We start from the raw sequence: 18,664 nt of genomic DNA on the forward strand, positions 1-18,664 counted from the left end.
ATTGAGTGTCAAATGCTGTTAGAAACATGGAGGCGCCCCCCCCCCCCCAGTATAACATATGGGGCTGTGATAGAGCGACTAGTGAGTAGGAGGTCCCCAGAGGAGGTAGCCTTGAGCTGAGAGTGGAATAACAAGAAATGAGCCATGTGGGGATCTGGGGCCGTGTTCTGGCCAGGGGGAGCAGCAGTGCAAGGCTCTTCCCGGAGTGGTGAATAGGAAGGTGGATGCAGCAAGGGGGCCCGGCTTAGTGCTCTGTGTGAGGACAGACTGGCCTGCTACCTTCCGGATATGTTCCTGGGGTGGCCTTGGGCACCCCTGCTCCTGGTCCAGGAGGGAGACTCAGAACTCAGAGTCTCTGGGAGCAGAGGAAAGCGGTACAGGTTGTCTGAGTTCAGAGCATCCAAGTTCTCCCCAGGGTTGGGGCACTGACTGGCCACTGTCTGACCTCCGGTATGTCTTGAGTCTTGGGGCTCCAGGTCCCTCCTCTGGAGCACAGCAAGGGTACAGGGTTTGTCTCATGGGTGGAGTGGAGGATGCTGCTTGGAAGCTGGACAAGGAGCCCCTGGAGATGTAAAGCATAGGTGTGTCGCTGACCCCTGACCCTCCCTTTCTTTGGAGGAGTGGAAGTAGAGAAGCAGAGGCCAAGGAGCTGCCCCAAAGGCTTCTGGAAATGGGCTGAGTGGGGACCCCCATGTGCTGAAGAGAGGGTGATGGCATGGGTGCAGGTGGGGGAATGGGGCAAACATTCAGCAGTCAGGGAGGTTAGTGGTCATGTATCCCAGAGGCCTCAGAGCAGGGCGTGTCTAGGTCCTTGGAAAGACTGGAATGTGGGTCTGTGGCAAGGAGTGATAGAGGGAACTGGACCAGCCGATGGTGGGAGGTGACCGAGCCCTGGGCTCCTTGAGCTGAATGTGAAGCCTGCCTGGCACAGGGCAAGGAGATTCCCCGCTCTGAAATCCTGAGGGTCCAGCAGACACAGAAACCCCAGGGTGGGAAGAAAGGCTTCTGCTGTATCCAGGCTCTGGCCAGGGGAGGGGTCAGTCTGGGGTCAAGGCCAGGGTCATGGTGCTTGGGGCTGAGCTGAGCCTGGCACCTGGACTGGGCAGGAGCTGGGGCTCACTAGGGGTGAAGTACATGCAAAACCCGTGTCCACACAAGAGGTCACTGGGGCTGGGAACTGGCATGGCAGGAGCAGTCATCAGTAGTCGAAAAGCAAAATCAATAACCAGGATTTTGTCTGAACAAGCCCTTTGTGGCCTCATGGCCTCTGCTGGGAGGCTTGTACTACAATGAAGAGAAATAGAGCGGAGGCTCAGGGCTGAGGCACATGGCTCGCTGGTTTGTCTAAATGACTGTAAAAGGAGCTTTCTTTGCTGCTCTTTCCGTGTGTGTGTGTGTGTGTGTGCTGGTGTGTGTGTGCTGGTGTGTGTGTGTGTGTGCTGGTGTGTGTGTTGGTGTGTGTGTATGTGTTTCTTGCTTCCACTCAGGGGACAAGCCCATTGTTGCTAGACTGAAGATCTAAGGCTGAGTATTGAGAGCAGGGGCAGAGGATTGGCCTAGAGAGGGAGAGAAAGCTTGTCTGCAAGCTGGGGGAGCAGCTGGAGAGACAGGGATGGGTTGCGGGGGGAGCGTGCAGAGAGTGCAAGGGAGCCAGGGAAAATATGAGAAAGCAGAGAGGGAGAGAGAGCAACACTCAGTCAGGATGGGAGAGGACACACACGCACACGCACACACACACACACACACACGAACACAGATACACAAACAGACACACCAAGAGAGGACAGGAGAGAGCTGAAAGAGAGATAGTGACCCAGAAGGAGTGAGTGAGGTCAGAGACCTGCAGAGCCAGAAAGATCCTGAGGGGCAGGCACCCAGAGAGAGAAAGAGAAACCCAGAGAGGGAGAGAGGACAAGAGAGAGACACAGCCACTCAGAGAGAGGAGAGAGGTTCTGGGATAAAGACAGATCAGGTGCCAAGAGTCATCATGATGGAGGCCTAAAGGGAGGGACACACGTGACAGAGCCTGAGGCAGAGAAACATGAGGACCCAGAGGGACAGAGATCAGGGGAAGGGCCAGACATCAAGCAGAGGGGACCATGGGGAGAGTTTGAAAGGAGATGCATTTCCTAGAAAGACAGACAGAAGACCATGAGGGAAAGATGGAGGCGGGTCAGGTAGATAAAATAGGAAGAGGGGGAAAGATGCCAAGGATGGTGCATGCTCAGCCTCAGAAGCTGGGAGCTCTCGGGGTTCTGATAGCGTCACAGACAGCCTGAGATAGGGATCATGCATGGCAGAAGAACTGGAAGCTAGGATGTGTTAGCACCTGCTGTATACCCAGCACTAGGCCAGGAGCCCCAGCTCGCTCATCTGACGCTCAATTTCCCATGTGTGGTTTTTTTTTTTTTTCACTAAACTGATTTCCTCCAGGATGGAGGTCATGTCTCACACGGCATATAACACTGCTCAAGAATCCATTCATTGTCGGATGAATATTAAATGAACAAGCAGAGAGCTGTGTGATTGGGTCACTGAGCCAGGAGACATAGGCACTCAAGGTGGGTTACAGGCTGACCCTGATGTCTCCGCTGTGGAACTGGGGCAGAACGACACAGGGGCAGACGGCAGCAGGACAAGTGTCAGGGGAGAACATCACATGCTCTGGTGGCGAGAGGGCTGGAACCTCATCCTCCTGTGCTTTTATCCACATCTGTGCTCCTACTGTGTGCTACTGATGCTTACTGACTCTCTACCTTCATTGTCTCATTTAGTCCTCACAGCAATCCTATGACATGGGCATTACCATGATATCATTTTATGGATGAGGCTCATGAAGCCTAGGTTACCGTCCAAGGTCAGATCGCTAGCAGATGGTGCATCCAGGACTGAAAAGAGTCAAGCTAACACCAGAATAGAACTCTTAAACCCCCAGTGATCCTGCTTCTCCAACAGTAATGCTACCTGATATTTGTTTACAGCATTTTGACTTGTGTAGGCTTTTCAAGTTTACTATGTCATTTGTTCTCATGAAAGCTTGCTAGACAGAGTTGTGGAACCAGAGTGTTATTCCCACATGAGAGATAAGAAAACAGAAACAGTTGAGGGCCATCTGTAAAGGCACAGGTTCATTTGGAGTAACTCAGGACTGAAACTCAGTCAGAGTTCTGCCCAGAACACAATGCAGCCCACAGGTGTAAACCATGCCCAGATGGAACACCCCAGGCTCAGGAAATTGTCTGGGTGCGTGTGGCACTTGGGCTGCCAATACAGGATGTCCAGGGCAAGCCATCAGGAAGGCAGGATTTCAGGACTCTCGAAATAGTATATCTGGGTTTAAATCCTGGCTCTAGCCAGTGATCTTCAGCAAGTTACTGAGCTATTACATGCTCCTTGTCTATAAAATGGAGATGATAAGAATTTTATCTTTTAGCATTGTTATGAGAATGAAATGAATTAATATTTGTAAAGCACATAACAATCTCAATACATAGTAAAGATTTGATCAATGTCATTAAATAGATCAAATAAACACGTCAAGTAAGACAGGAAGGGGGAGTGTTCTAGCCTGAAATGGGGTCTCGATTATGGATTCAGAACTCTGGACAGCTCCCCAAGCTTCAGAGCCACCATATTGGTTCCATCTGCTCTGTGGAGTTCTTTGGCAGTGAAATGGGTCGGCTCAGGCCCATTTTTTCTCAGTTATGATGAGCTTGAGGATTCTTCCCAGTACCCTTTAATGTCTGTTCTATGAGAAAGAGCGCAAAGCTCTTTACCAGGAAGGCTTGACTTTTTAAAGAGAGGGTGGGGTCACTCCTGCAGTTTATTCTTGAGGAAATGCCCCCGTTTGAGATGAGGGACAGCGCCAGATGTGTGTGGTTGATGTGTAGGACCCACGGGCTGGTGTTCAGTGTGATCCGGGAATATGACCTCACCACTTCCCCTGATTACTTCTAACTCACCAATTCCTGTCCTTTCAGACCAAGAAAGGACAAGAGTAGAGACAGGGTTGAGGGGAAGACTAAAGGGAGGCTGGAAACATTAAGAGGTTCTTAAAGTTGAGATGTGGGTTAAAGTTTCCATACAGCTCACGGCTTAGAGGCAGAAGTCTTCTGCTTTCTCAGGTATTCCAAAGCTGCTCTGACCTCAGCCAAATCTTGGTATGCTCAAATACTGATGGCAACTCCCTCCTTGTGTGAAGAAATGTCCTTAACATCTCCCATGTATAAACAGCCCCCTATGCACCAAGACCTTTATATTCATTATCTCCTTTAATCCTCACAACAACTCTATGATTAGATGTTGCCAGTCCCATTTTACTGATGGGAAAACTGAGGTTCAGAGAAGTCAAGTAATTCACTGAAAGAAAAACTGCTACCCAGTGGCAAGGCTTTGCTTTTTCTTTTTAAAAATTGACGTATTTATTTTTTACTGCATTGGGTCTTACCTGTGGCACATAGGGTCTTTCATTCCACAGTGTGGGGTCTTCATTGTGGCACAGGGTCTTCTCTCTAGCTGTGGCATACGGGCTCCAGAGCATGTGGGCTCTGTAGTTTTGGTGCATGGGTTTAGTTGCTCCTCATCATGAGGGATCTTAGTTCCCTGACCAGGGATCAAACCTGAGTCCCCTGCATGGAAAGGCAGATTCTTAACCCCTGGACTACCAGGGGAATTCCAGGGCTTTGCTTTTACTTCCCAAACCACTACTTTTCAAGAAATACCGCTCTTAGTGCTAGGAATGCAGCCTTCTGTGAGTTTTCAGTCTCTCTCATGACTGTTTCTTTGTTACTCTCTTTGACTGTGACATGGAGGTCCTGTAGGATACAGCAACGCATTCTTGGAATGAAAAATTTCTGCATGTCTTATACCTGTCTGTAAGTACAGACACCTTCAATAGTTGAAATCTACTTCAACTCGTAGGAAGAAATAAACACTCCTTTGAGATATAAGCTTTTGTTAGGGCTGTCTCTACACAGCCTTGCCTGTTCATGCCCCTCTCTGCTTCTTTCCACAGAGGAGGTGGCCGAAGGGAAGAATGCCATCCTTATCGGGATGAGCCAGTGGAATTCAAACGACCTGGTGGAGCAGATGGAGACCATGGGGAAACTGGAGGAGCATCAAGGTGAGATTCTGCTCCTCTGGGGTCTGGGTGTATACCTATGTGTGTTTTGGAGAGTGGTGGTGGGGGGTCGAAGTGATGGCAATTTGGGGCTAGAACCTGGGTTTTCTGTTAAGAGTCATCTGTCTCTCTTGGGACTTCACCTACAACCTTTGAAATCTGTGACCTGCCGGAATGCTCATGGGGACTTCTGCAGGATTTTCTGTGGCAGAAAAGCTCTAGGATACTTCAACAGGGCTTCCTTTGTCCATCGAATGATCATTCGGGAGGGTGGGTAGTTAAGGGCAGGTGGTGGGGTCCCAGCTCCTAGGACTGCCAGGCCTATGTTGTTGGAATCTTCCAGTAAGGTAGGGTAACCACTGGAGGAGCCTTTGAGAATGGGCAGGGGAGAAGAGCAGCAGTCGGAGTTGTCGCTTCCTTTGGTTGAATTGTTGAAGAAGGAGGGGGCTGAGGATAAATCCAGAGCCTTTTTACGGAGGGGAGTTTTGACCAGGAGCTTAATCAGCAGGCAAAGCAGGCATATCTTTTCAGGCATCCACCCCTCCTGTCCATTTGACCATTTAGCACCATGAGCAGAATATTTGTTAAGCAACTACCATGTATATGTGCTTGGTAGAAAGGGCCAAGGACTTCCCAGGAGGTAAAGAGCCTGCCTGCCAGTGCAGGAGACGTAAAAGACCTGGGTTTGATCCCTGGGTTGGGAAGATTCCCTAGGCATGGCAACCCACTCCAGTATTCTTGCCTGGAGAATCCCATGGACGGAGGAGCCTGGCGGGCTGTAGTCTATAGGGTTGCGCAGTCAGCCATGACTGAAGCGACTTAGCGCGCATACATGCAGGAGGGACCAAAGGTGATTTAACGGAGGCTTCTGTGTTGTGATATGTGATGCAATGTAAGCCAGAACATGGGGGCGGGGGTCAACCCTTAATCTAAGGGTTATTGGGTCAGAGGGGAGAGGTGGAATTTTAGAAGGAGGCAGGAGAGGAAGCTCAAGGAAGCGTTCTTGACACTGAACCTATGGAGCCAGGCTTTGAAAGGCAAGTGAAGGATAGAACCAAGAAGTTCATAAAATCTTGGATGACTTAGGAGAACCTGAGGCTCAGAGAGGTGCTGTAGTTGATTATGGTCACACAGGAGTGAATAGCAGAGCTGGGGCTAGAGCCCTATCTGGGAGCCAGGGTGCCTCTGCTTCTGGTAGCTTTTCCTATCCCTCCAGCACCCCCGTATATCACTCCTCCTTCTCCTCTCGTCCCCATCTCCTCTTTTCCTTTCTCTCTTGACCCCATTATTTCTCAGTCATGGTCTGCGCCGGGCTACCAATCAGGAGGTATTCAGTGAAATGGTCCTGCTTCAGCCCAGGAGAATGACCATCTTGGTGCTGGCCATCTTGCCCCAGCACCTGTTCATTTTCTTACCCACCCCCTCATCCATGCTTCCCCCATTCAGAGCCCTCCCCAAAGCAGGTGGCCCATCCTGAGAAATGCACAGGCCTGGGGTAACTGTTCCATTTTACAAATGAAGCACCCAAGGCTCAGAGAAGCTGAATCTTGCCCAAGGTCCTTCAAAGCTAGTAGCAGCATCACCCTCAGATTGCTAGTCTCCTGATTCCGAGACCAGGGCTTCACCTCCCAAATTGGACCAAGCTGGGCAGTTCTTAGAGAGCAAGGAGACTGAACCAGTCAATCCTAAAGGAGATCAACCCTGATTATTCATAGGAAGGGCTGGTGCTGAAGCTGAAGCTCCAATACTTTGGTCACCTGGTGCAAAGAAAAGATCTTGATGCTGGGAAAGATTGAGGACAGGAGAAGAAGGGGACTACAGAGGATGAGATGGTTGGATGGCATCATCGACTCAATGGACATGAGTTTGAGCAAACTCTGGGAGATAGTGAAGGACAGGGGAGCCTGGCGTGCTGCAGTCCATGGGATCGCAAAGAGCAGGACATGACTTACTGACTGAGCAACAGCAACAAGGCAGCTCTGAGTTCCTGCAAAGTCAGATCCAAGCAGCCCAGAGTCTTAAAGGCAGGGCCCTCCTGGACCACTGTCACCTTTCCAGAAAGGATGGGCTCTGAGTCTGGTCTCTAAGACCAGTCCAGAGATGATTTCCCTGTCTCTCCAGCCACGCATGTGCAGACAGACACTGGGTCTGCTCTTTCCTCCATTCCCACAACCTGGCAGGAGCCCCGAAGGGGTCATGGACTCCAAGTGCTTCCCTAGGACGGTGTTTGGGAGCAATGAAAAGACAAACCCAGACTTGTACTCACCACCCATCTGGCCATCCCCTCCCATCCCAGCCCGTACTTGTCTGCCAAAGAATGTGTGACTCAGACGCAGTGTGAGCTAAGGAGGTGGTGAGTGAGAAGCAGTGTGAGCTGGGAGGGCACGGGAGGAGGAAGCCGAGGGAGGTCGATGGGAGAGGCTGAAACTGAAGCTCTGGAAGCTAAGAGGTCTGGGTTTGAACCTTGGCCCTGCCTGCCGCTCCATGACTTTGTGGCCAGGAAAGTCACATCACCTCTCCGAGCCTCGGTTTCTCCATCTGCAGAATGGGGCTGGCACACAAGTTGTACGCATTAAATGAGCTGATACTTGCAAAGTGCGTTCAGTGGCAGGTCATTATAATGTGGGATGGGGAAGAAGAGTGAAAGGTCTTGCACAATATAGTTCTAGCAAACATTTTGTGGAGCTCATGAGAGGTTGGATTCAAGGCCGTTGTTTGCCTGAGTCTGAGAGCTGATGCTGTTTCCTCTCAGTATGAAACGGGGAGCAAGAAGGAGAGAGGGAGAAGGAGGGGATGAGGAAGAGGAAACCAAGCCTGTTTCATTCCTTCTGAGTCCCATCCCTCTGTGGACTCACAGTGTGAATTCCCACAACATGGCAGAGCACACACACCCATTTCATTCATTCCAACAGTCACTTTTGGAGCTGAGACATGGGCTCAACACAGGATGCTGGGGAAACAAAGACAAGCAAGCTGGCCTGGTGGACCTTGTAGGAGCTCACAGCAGAGGAGGAGGGTCATGGTCAAGGCAACAGTGTAGTAAGACAGGCTGAGTCTGGGGCCTGAGGAGAGAGCCTCAGGAGACTGTTTTGGGGAGAGGAAGTTTCTGGAAAAGGCTGCAGTCAAAATTGGTGGCACACTTGAGGTAACCAGAATTTAAAAAGACACATGCACCCCTGTGTTCATTGCAGCACCGTTTACAATAGCTAGGACATGGAAGCAACCTAGATGTCCATCGACAGATGATGGATAAGGAAGTTGTGGTACAGATACACAATGAAATATTACTCAGCTATAAAAAGGAACCAATTTGAGTCAGTTCTAATGAGGTGGTTGAAGCTAGAGCCTGCTATACAGAAAGAAGTAAGTTGGAAAGAGAAAGACAAATATCATATATTAATGCATACATATGGAATCAAGAAAGATAGCACTGACGATCCTTACTTGCAGGGCAGCAAAGGAGACTTAGACATTTTGGACACAGTGGGGGAAGGAGAGGGTGGGATGATGTGAGAGAATAGCGTTGAAACATATCCGTTACCATATGCAAAATAGATAGCCAGTGGGAGTTCGATATATGACGCAGCGGTCTATGACAACCAGGAGGGGTGGGATGGTGAGGGAGGTGGGAGGGAGGTTCAAGAGGGAGGGAACATATGTATACCTAATGCCAATTCACGTTGACGTATGGCAAAGCCATCACAATATTGTAATGATCCTCTAATTTAAAAAAAATGTGGTAGTATAGATCAAGCTCTCACCCTGTCTCCTTCAATGTTGCTGCCCTTCAACGCAAGACTCATTCCAGAGATACCCCCCTGCTCATGGTTCATGACCTGGCCAATCACAGCTACCCTTGATGATAGCCCCCAAATCCATCTCCAGTCAAGACCTCCCCCTTGGGCTCCAGACTCATACTTTCAAGAGCCCCCTACTTCCCCCACCTGGATGTCCCGAAACCACTTCACACTCTGCAAATTCCAAATGGAATTTGGACCTTCCTTCTGAACCTTAATTATGTTCTATAGCTTGTCTTTGATCTTCTCAGTCATTTAGAGCCTGTGTTGCATAGACATGTTCAGACTCCTCTGCTATCTCCAGTTCTTGAGGGTGCTAATTCTGGTGCATGTGTGTGCATGTATGTGTGTGTGTATGTGTGTGTGTGTGTGTGTGTGTGTATCTGCATGCATGCTATCTGTCTCCCATGAGTTTTGCTTCTTCATTTTTAACTGTGAACTCATCCTGGTCAGCACCCCACCCTTTTCTTTTGTATGGGACTCTTGTGTCCCCCAGCTTTTGAAAAAGTCCTTCTAGAGATTGATCTTGTGTTTCTGCTGCACCTGAGGGTCTCACTGATCTTGGACATTTATATGCTAAATTTACAGGTTTCTTTCCATTCTACATGAGTGGTGTAAATTTAGACCCTACACTCATAGGTAGCAAGGGCTTAGAGTTTTAATTACTCATGTATGAGTATTTTCTCCCACTGTCTGTGGATGGCCTTTTTTTTTTTTCTGCTTCCCCAGAGGAATTTTGCTTTTTTTTAAAAAAAATTATTGAAGTATAGTTGATTTAAAATGTGTTAATTTCTTCTGTTCAGAAAGGTGACTCAGTTATGCATATATATATTCTTTCCCATTATGGCTTGTCACAGGATACTGAATATAGTTTCCTGTGCTATAAAGTAGGACCTTGTTGTTCTTTCTGTCTTTGAGACTGACTCTTTTGGGGGACTTGTTATTTTTACCCACATTATAGTATTCTCTACAGTAGATGTACCATAATTTATTTAACCACTGTGCAGTGATAGACATTGGGATTTTTCACCATTAAAACAATGATCCATGCATGGAGTATAAGCAGTGGAAACTTGTAATAGATACTGCTAAACAGTTTTCTAAAAGAGCCATGTTAATGTATATCCATTCCAACTGTGGATCAGGTGAACCACTTCTCCCACAAGCTCACCAGACTTAATCTTGTCAAACATTAAGATTGTACCTGATTGACAGGTGAAGACATTTTCTTGTTCTGATTTGTACTTACTTGATGAGGGCAGGAGGAGAAGGGGATGACCCAGGATGAGGTGGCTGGATGGTATCACGGACTCGATGGATGTGAGTCTGAGTGAACTCCGGGAGATGGTGATGGACAGGGAGGCCTTGTGTGCTGCGATTCATGGGATCGCAAAGAGTCGGACACGACTGAGCGACTGACCTGACCTGACCTGATGGCTAGTGAGAGTGGTCATTTTTCATAGGTGTGTTGACTATTTTCTTTTTTCTGTTTCTTAATTACGGCTTTTATTCATCTCCTATTGAATTGTCTTTTTATTCTTAAAAGTGAAAGCGAAAGTTGCTCAGTGATGTCCAGCTCTTTGCAACCCCATGGACTATACAGTCCATGCAATTCTCCAGGCCAGAATATTACAGTGGGTAGCCATTCCTTTCTCCAGGGGATCTTCCCAACCCAGGGACTAAACCCAGGTTATTGGTTTCTAGGAATTCTTTACCTATTGTATGGATATAAATAATTCATCTGCTATAGATTTGAAATATTTGTCTCTTAAATTCCTGCCACTTGGCTGAATTTTCATATTAGCTCTAATAATTTGTCAGTTGACTCTCTTGGTTTTTTTTTTTTTTTTTTTAGGGAGAGTGTCAGATTGTTTACAAATCTCAGCAGTTATATCCTTGCCAATATTTAGCCAACTTACTTATTTTTCTTACTCAGTTGCATTGCACAGGATCTTCAGATAGATGCTGAGTGGCAAGAGTGATCTGGGCTTTGATCTCCCCTCTTCTCTTCTCATCCTTTTCCCTCCCCCTTCCTCCTCATTCTTCTCAGCTAAGTGTACTGAGGGATGATTAACCTTAGGTAAATTCTTCCCTTTTAGTGTATAGTTTTTACTGCTGCTTCTTAAATTCCACGACTTCCTTTTGGATTTACTTCATCTGTTAACTGAAACATCTCAAGACATTCTTTCAAGTAGGAACTGCTGACAATCATTTTCTAAGTCTTTGCATTCCTCAACGTGCATTCATTTGGCAAGTTTGCCTGCATCCATAATCATATTCCAAACTATCTTTGAAGACATTCCTCATGGCCTTCTTGAATTTAGTGTTGTTGGTGAGACGTCTGAGGCAAATTTGTGAGTAATCTGTTTTTCCTTCTTGTTGAAACTCAGTTTTTAAAAGCTTTATTCTTTGCATTCTAAACTCACAACCAAGTTTGCAGATGAGGTTTTGTTCTTTGCCGTGTCTGAACTTGGTGTCCTCTTTTTTTTCATTACTGTGACATTTTCTTTTGATTATCTCTTCAACTCTTTCTTTCTCTGTATTTTTTCCTTCCAAAACTTCCATTAGGTAGATGCTGGAACCATGTCTCAGCTTTCCCTGTCTATTCTTATTTTCTGGTCTTTGCTGGGTTCTGGAGCAGTCTGGTTCCAGCTAACCATCAGTGCATGAATTTTTCTCTTCTTTGGCTATTTCCTTTCTTCTGATTAACTCTTCTATGTAGTGTGTGTGCTTTTTTTTTTTTTTAAAGCAATCATCTTTTCATTTTCATGCACTCTGGTTGATTCTCTTTCATAATAATCTGATATGAATGCCTTGGACTCATTCTGTGCTGTTTAGAGCATCTATCTCCTTGTTCTTTTCAGTTTCAGAGTTTTCTGGTAGGTCAGAGGAGGATAGAAATAAACCACTCACACGTCAGACTGGATTAATTAGCCAAAGATCCATAAGTGAGATTATAACACAGAGCAGGAGCGAATTTGGTTCTAATTGTCTAAGGAAGCACACAGCTGTCATTAACATTGTCCAAGTAAAGCAGTCTTGCCAAGTTCTTTTTTTAACTGAGACACAATTCACATATCATAAAATTCATCCCTTTAAAGTGCACAATTTTATGGTTTTTAATATAGTATTGAAGGTATGCAATTATCACTATTATCTGGTTCCAGAATATTTTTGTCACCCCCCTTCCCTCCCCCACAAAAAAACCCCATATCCATGAGCAGTCACTCCCAACTTTTCTACCCCCAGGGCCCTGGAATTTCGTATACATGCAGTCAGACAATGTGTTTTTTTGTGTGTCTGATGTCTTATCTAGCATAATGTTTTTAAGGTCCTTCCATGTTGTACATTGAATCAGTACTTCATTCCACTTTGAGGGTGAATAATATTCTATAGTATGGGTATATCAGGTGGCTTCCCGGTGGCTCAGAGAGTAAAGCATCTGCCTGCACTGCAGGAGACCTGAGTTCAATTCCTTGGTCAGGAAGATGCCCTGGAGAAGGAAATGGCAACCCACTCCAGTATTCTTGCCTGGAAAATCCCATGGACAGAGGAGCCTGGCGGGCTACAGTCCATGGGGTCGCAAAGTGTCAGACACGACTGAGCGGCTAACACACACACAGGTATATCACATATTGGTTATCCATTCATCAGTCAATGGACGTTGGGTTGTTTCCACTTCTTGGCTGTTATAAATAATGCTGTAAAATTTTTTGTGTACAACTTTTTGTGCAAACATATTTTCTTTTGAGTGTATATATATATATATATATATATATATGAGTAGAGTTGCTGTATCGTGTGGTAACTGTTTAACTTTTGGTAGAACTGACAAACTCTTTTCCAAAGTGGCTGCACCACTTCACATTCCTACCAAGAGTTCGAATTTCTCTACATTCTTGCCAGCACTCGTTACTGTCTGTCTTTTGGGTTACCGTCATCCTAGTGGGGGGAAGTGGTACATACTTGTGGTTTTGATTTGCATCTCCCTAACAACTAATGATGTTGAGCTTCTTTTCATGTGCTTATTGGTCATTATTCATCTTCTTTAAAGAAATATATATTCAAATCTTTAGCTTATTTAAAAATTGGATTGTCTTGAGAAATCCCTGGCAGTTGAGTGGTTAGGGCATCATCTTTCCATTGCAGAGGAAACCAGCTTGATCCCTGGTTGAGGAACTAAGATCTCACATGCTGTGCCGTGTGGCTGAAAAAACATTGGGTTGTCTTTTTATTGTAGAGCTGTAAGAGTTCTTTATATATTCTGGATGCTATACCCTTATGAGTTATATAATTTACATATATTTCTCATTCTGTGGATTGTATTTTCACTTTCTTGTTAATGTCCTTTGGAGCACAAATTTTAAAATTTTTAGGAAGTCCAATTTATTTATTTTTTATTTTATTGTTTGTGCTTTTGTTGCCATATTTAAAAAGCTATTGGCTAATGCAAGATCCTGAAAAATTTATTCCATGTTTTCTCTTAAGAGTTTCATGGTTTCAACTTTTATATTTAGGTCTTTGATCCACTTTGAGTTAATTTTTGTGTATGGTGTGAGGTAGGGATTCAACTTCATTCTTTTGCATGTGGGTAACCAGTGGTACTAGCAATATTTATTGAAAAAAAATTATTCTTTTCTCCATTTAATTATCTTGGTACCCTTGTCAAAAATCAATTGATCATAAACATATGGATTTATTTTTTGACTTTCACTTCTATTCCACTGATATACATGTCTATCTTTATGCCAGTATCACAGAGTCTTGATTACTGCACACTTATAGTAAGTTTGAAATCAGATAGTGGGAGTCCAGCAATGTTTTTTATTTTGCAAGTTCTTTTCTTGCAAGTTTGTTTGGTTCTTCTGTGTTCCTCACATTTCCATATGAATTTTAGAACCAATTTCTGCAAAAAATACACCTGCAATTTTGATAGGGATTGTTGTTGAATCTTGTAGATCAATTTTGGAAGTATTGCTAGATTAACAATATTAGTCTTTAATGCATGAATGTGGAAAGTCTTTCCATTTATTTAGGTCTTCTTTAATTTATTTTAATTATGTTTTACATATAGTTTTCAGTGTACAAGTCTTACACTTATTAAATTTATTCCTAAATGTTTTATTCTTTTTGATGCTATTATAATCAAAATAGATTGTTTATTGCAAGTGTATAGACATACGATTTATTTTTGTAAACTGGTATTGTATCCTTCCTCTTTGCTGAACTCATTTATTGGTTTTATTTTGGGGGGATTCCTTAGGATTTTCTATTTATTCTGCCTCCAAATAGAGGTAGTTTCACTTCTTATCCAATCTGGATGCTTTTTATTCCCTTTCCTTGTCTCATTTTCCTGACTAGATTCTCCAGTATAATACTGAATAGAAATGATAAATAAGAACCAGGCTTCTCTCGTGGCTCAGTGGTAAAGAAGCTGCCTGCCAATGCAGGAGACATAGGTTCTATCCCTGATCTGGGAAGATTCCACATACCAAGGAGCAACAAAGCCCATGTGCCACATCTCCTGATCCTAAGCCCTAGAGCCTGGGAGCCACAACTACTGAGCCCACCAGCTTCAACTGCTGAGGCCCGAGTGCCCTAGAGCCGATGCTTAGCAACAACAGAAGACACCGCAATAAGAAGCTTGTGACCAACTAGCGAGTAGCCCCCACTTGCAGCAACTAGAGAAAAGCTCACGCAGCAACAAAGACCCAGCAACAATCAGAAGCAAAAATAAATAAAGTGATGAGCGCCAACATCTTACCTTGTTTCTGATCATAGGGGAAAACTTTTAATTCTTTCATCATTAAATATGATATTAGCTGTGGGGTTTTTTTTGTAGTAGTAGTCTTTCATGTTGTTGAAGAAATTCCCTCCAATTACTGGTTTCTTGAGTGGTTTTGTAAAGGATGTTAGATTTTGCCAAATGCTTTTTCTGCATCTATTGAGGTGATCATGTGGTTTTTGTCCTTTATTATATTATAACGATTGTAATACAATATTTTGTCCTTCATTGTATTACATTGATTGATTTTCATGTATCGAACAATGTTTCATTCCTGGCATAAATTCCACTTGGATCTTGCCATGTCACTAATCTTTTATGTTCAGGGTTTACAAATCTCTTCCAGATTAATTTATACTAATAGTCTATGAGCTGTCACTCAAGAGACTCTTTACAATCAGGGCCCTTCTTATTTTGAAACAAACTTAGTGTCATCAAGGCCACATTCTCATTGAGACAAAGGGAGCAGTCGTTGTCTAGGTGTCCTCGATCAATTTCTCTGCCTCCAGCTTTCCAGAGAGCTATTTTTTTCCCCTACTACTTACCTTCTGACTCTAGTTGATAACCTTATTTCTATATGTAGTTCTTAAAGAGTGGTCCCTGGACCCACGAAATTAGCATCACTTGGAAGCTGTCAGAAATATGAACTTCGGACTTATTGAATCAGGATCAGTAGGTCTCAGAATCAGTTTGCTAGTCCTTTGGGAGATTCTGGTGCTTGCTAAATTTGAGAGCCATTTATGATTATGATACTAAGTTGGTTGAAGGAACCCACAGATCCATTTTCCTGTACTCTACTTCCTTCAGTCATTGAGTTTGCTATCTTTCTTCTACACTGTTGGTTTTCCTCTAATATTTATTCATATTTGGATACACACTCTGCTTTGTGTTTGCAGTTCCCCCTTAGCCTCTCTCTGAGTGGTGTGATATGTCTGTTTACTGCAAGCTTCCATCATCTTATTATTGGGGAGGGTCAGAGCTGCTTCTGGGTGAGTTGAACCATTAGTTTCTGGGTATTTTGCTCCTCTTGGGTATTTTCAGCCTCCCAAGCTGTCCTGTCCCTCAAACTCGGCCCTTCTCACACCTGGGCATGGATGCCTCTGCCTATGAAAGCAGGGGCTGGTGAGTGGGGTGAGGGGGCATTCCAATCACCTGGCTTCTCTCCCATGGAAGCCCAGAAAGTGGCAAAACCTTCTTTTGCTTCTGTGTTTTCCACTTGTGACCCTGCCAGTCCCTCTGAGCTGCCTCCTCCTTTGGCTCCAGACTTCCTTTTGCAGGACTGAGGTTATGGTTTCCTTTCACATGGCTTGGTTTTATGGACATTTGACCTTCACAGTCACACAAAGGCTCTACACCGAAGAGGGTCTCACTCTAGAGTTTATGCTCTGCAGTTGCCATCTTGAAATTCTTAATCATTTTAAACAAAAACCCTGTATGTTCATTTGGCCTGGGTCTTGCAAACTCTGTAGCTAGCCCTGCTGCCCTCCATCCAATCCCTCTATGTCCTGCCTTTTGGGGGTGCCTCACAGTCTCTGATGTGCCAGGACATCCTTTCCTATTTTACAATGCTGTGAAAAATGAAAAAGTCAAAGTGTTAGTCACTCAGTCATGTCTGACTCTGCGACTCCTATGGACTGTAGCCTGCCAGACTCCTCTGTCCACGGAATTCTTCAGGCAAGAATAATGGAGTGGGTATCCATTCCCTTCTCCAGGGGATCTTCCCAACCCAGGGACTGAACCTGGATCTCCTTCACTGCAGTCAGATTCTTTACCATCTGAACCACTAGGGATGCTACTAAAGATTAACTCACATAAAATGGTTAATGTCATTTTCTGGGGGTTTGGGACAGGAGAAAAAGGCTAGATCAGTTTGCCAGTTGACCAACTTTAGCCAATCCTACTGTGATGCTTCTAAAATAGAAATCCAGTAGTATCATTCTGCTATGGAGTTGGCAACTAAGTTTTTGTTTCCAGCAGAAGGAAGTATAAGTCCCCCCGGCCTGGCATGTAAGCCCATCCTGATTCTCTCCTTTCCTCTAACAATTGTCGTTGTCTATTGTCATGATCCCTGCTGGAGTCAGACAGCCCTGCAATGGCTATCATGAAGGATGTCATGAATACACTGGGACTGTCAGGTCATGGCTAGATCTGGCAGTCTCAAGGTCATCTCTACTCTGGTATCCATGACTTCCAGGCCATACCTCCCTCTTCTGTTCACACTGAGTTCCAGCCAAATGCCCAGGGGCTGCTTGCTGACTCTCAAGCCCACCTGAGCTTGTCTGTTTTTCCCCCCGTTTCCTCTCCAGCTCTTGTAATTCTGTGCCCTTCCCCAGTGAACCTCCCTGATGGCCCAGTCTCTCCCAGACCACCTCCCAGTTGCCCAGCATAGCTTGCTTGGGCCACCCGTGTAGTACTGACCTGTGTGCCTTTCTGGGTGGGTACTCTGCCTCCCTTTCTGCACCTGAAGCAGTGAGGGCCTCATCACGCATTCATGCCCTCCTTCCATCATTTATGCATTCAGAACACATGTATTGTGACTTACTCTGTGTCGGACCCTGTGCCGGTCAATGCTGGGGACACAGTGATGACTCAGAAATAGACTCAGAATTGACTGGCTCCCAGACTTGGGGGTGGGGCGGTTACAGGCCAGTGAGCTAATTACCCTAACAAGAGTGAGAACAAGGTCCAGAGGGATCAGAGAAGGACATAGAGCCAGAGCTGAGACATGAGGCATGAAGGAGGCCTCTCGGGACTCTGGACAGACCCATGAGGCTGCAGCAGGAGGAGGGGACGGCAGGTGTGAAGATGCGGCGGGAGGCACGAGAAGGCAGGGAAGTTCGGGGAGCTGCACAGAGTTCACCTTGATGGAAGTTGGGATGCTAGATATTGGGCTGCTGCTGCTAAGTCGCTTCAGTCGTGTCTGACTCTGTGCAACCCCACAGATGGCAGCCCACCAGGCTTCCCCATCCCTGGGATTCTCCAGGCAAGAACACCAGAGTGGGTTGCCACTTCCTTCTCCAATGCATGAAAGTGAAAAGTGAAAGTGAAGTCGCTCAGTCTTGTCTGACTCTTTGCGACCCCATGGACTGCAGCCCACCAGGCTCCTCTGTCCATGGGATTTTCCAGGCAAGAGTACTGGAGTGGGGGGCCATTGCCTTCTCTGGATATTGGGCTGAGTGGTGGCCAAAGGAGTCATGTGGTCTGAGAGAAGAGGTAGGCGTGGGGATGTTGAAGATGAAACCCTGAACATCAGGGTGAGGAGTTGAAGCCCTCTCAAGAGTATCCCTGGGGACCCATGGAGTAGTATAAGTGGGAGTGACAAGCCATATTTTAGAAAGATCATTCTAGAAGGTAGTGTAGAGGATAACAGGAGGGACCAGGAATGAGAGTAGAGGGCATTGTGATGGACCAGGTGAGAGGTAATGAGAGTGAATCTTTTCTTTAAAAGTTTATTTCTTTTTGGCTGCGCTGGGTCTCCACTGCTGCAGGTGGGCTTTCTCCAGCTGCGGGGAGCAGGGCCTGCTCTCCAGCTGCGGTGCGTAGGCTTCTCATTTTGGTGACTTCTTTTGTTGTGGAGCACAGGTTCTAGGGCTCGCGGGCTTCGGGAGTTGCTGCACGTGGGCTCCACGGCTGTGTGGTGCACGGGCTTACTTGCTCTAGGATCTTCCTGGACCCGGATTGAACCTGTGTCCCCTGAATTGGCAGGTGGATTCTTAGCCACTGGCCCACCAGGGAAGTCCGGAGGGCGAATCTTGACCTTGCAGCTCAGCAGAGGCTCAGCGTCTGGGGAGAACCCTGAGCAGGGAGGGAGGTGTGTGGTTTCTTTCCTTCTCAGCCCTACTTCATGAATTGAGTTACCAGGCTGGCCAGAACCTGGTTCAGACCCCCAAGTCTTGGCAGATCACGGGTCTTCAGCTGCTCATATTCCTGCTCCATGGGGTCTTCCCAGATACTTTTCTGACA

General features: G+C 46.0%; 1 protein-coding gene across 1 annotated transcript in view; it reads left to right on the forward strand.

The window, feature by feature from the left end:
- PITPNM3 (PITPNM family member 3) overlaps window positions 1-18,664 on the forward strand; it is a 94,085-nt gene that overhangs the window by 23,119 nt on the left and 52,302 nt on the right. The window contains exon 3 of the mRNA XM_069603181.1: window positions 5,015-5,122. Within this exon, the coding sequence (XP_069459282.1) occupies window positions 5,015-5,122 (108 nt within the window). The remainder of the gene's footprint in view (window positions 1-5,014; window positions 5,123-18,664) is intronic.

Source organism: Ovis canadensis, chromosome 11, assembly GCF_042477335.2.
Source record: "Ovis canadensis isolate MfBH-ARS-UI-01 breed Bighorn chromosome 11, ARS-UI_OviCan_v2, whole genome shotgun sequence".
Lineage (NCBI taxonomy): Eukaryota > Metazoa > Chordata > Mammalia > Artiodactyla > Bovidae > Ovis > Ovis canadensis.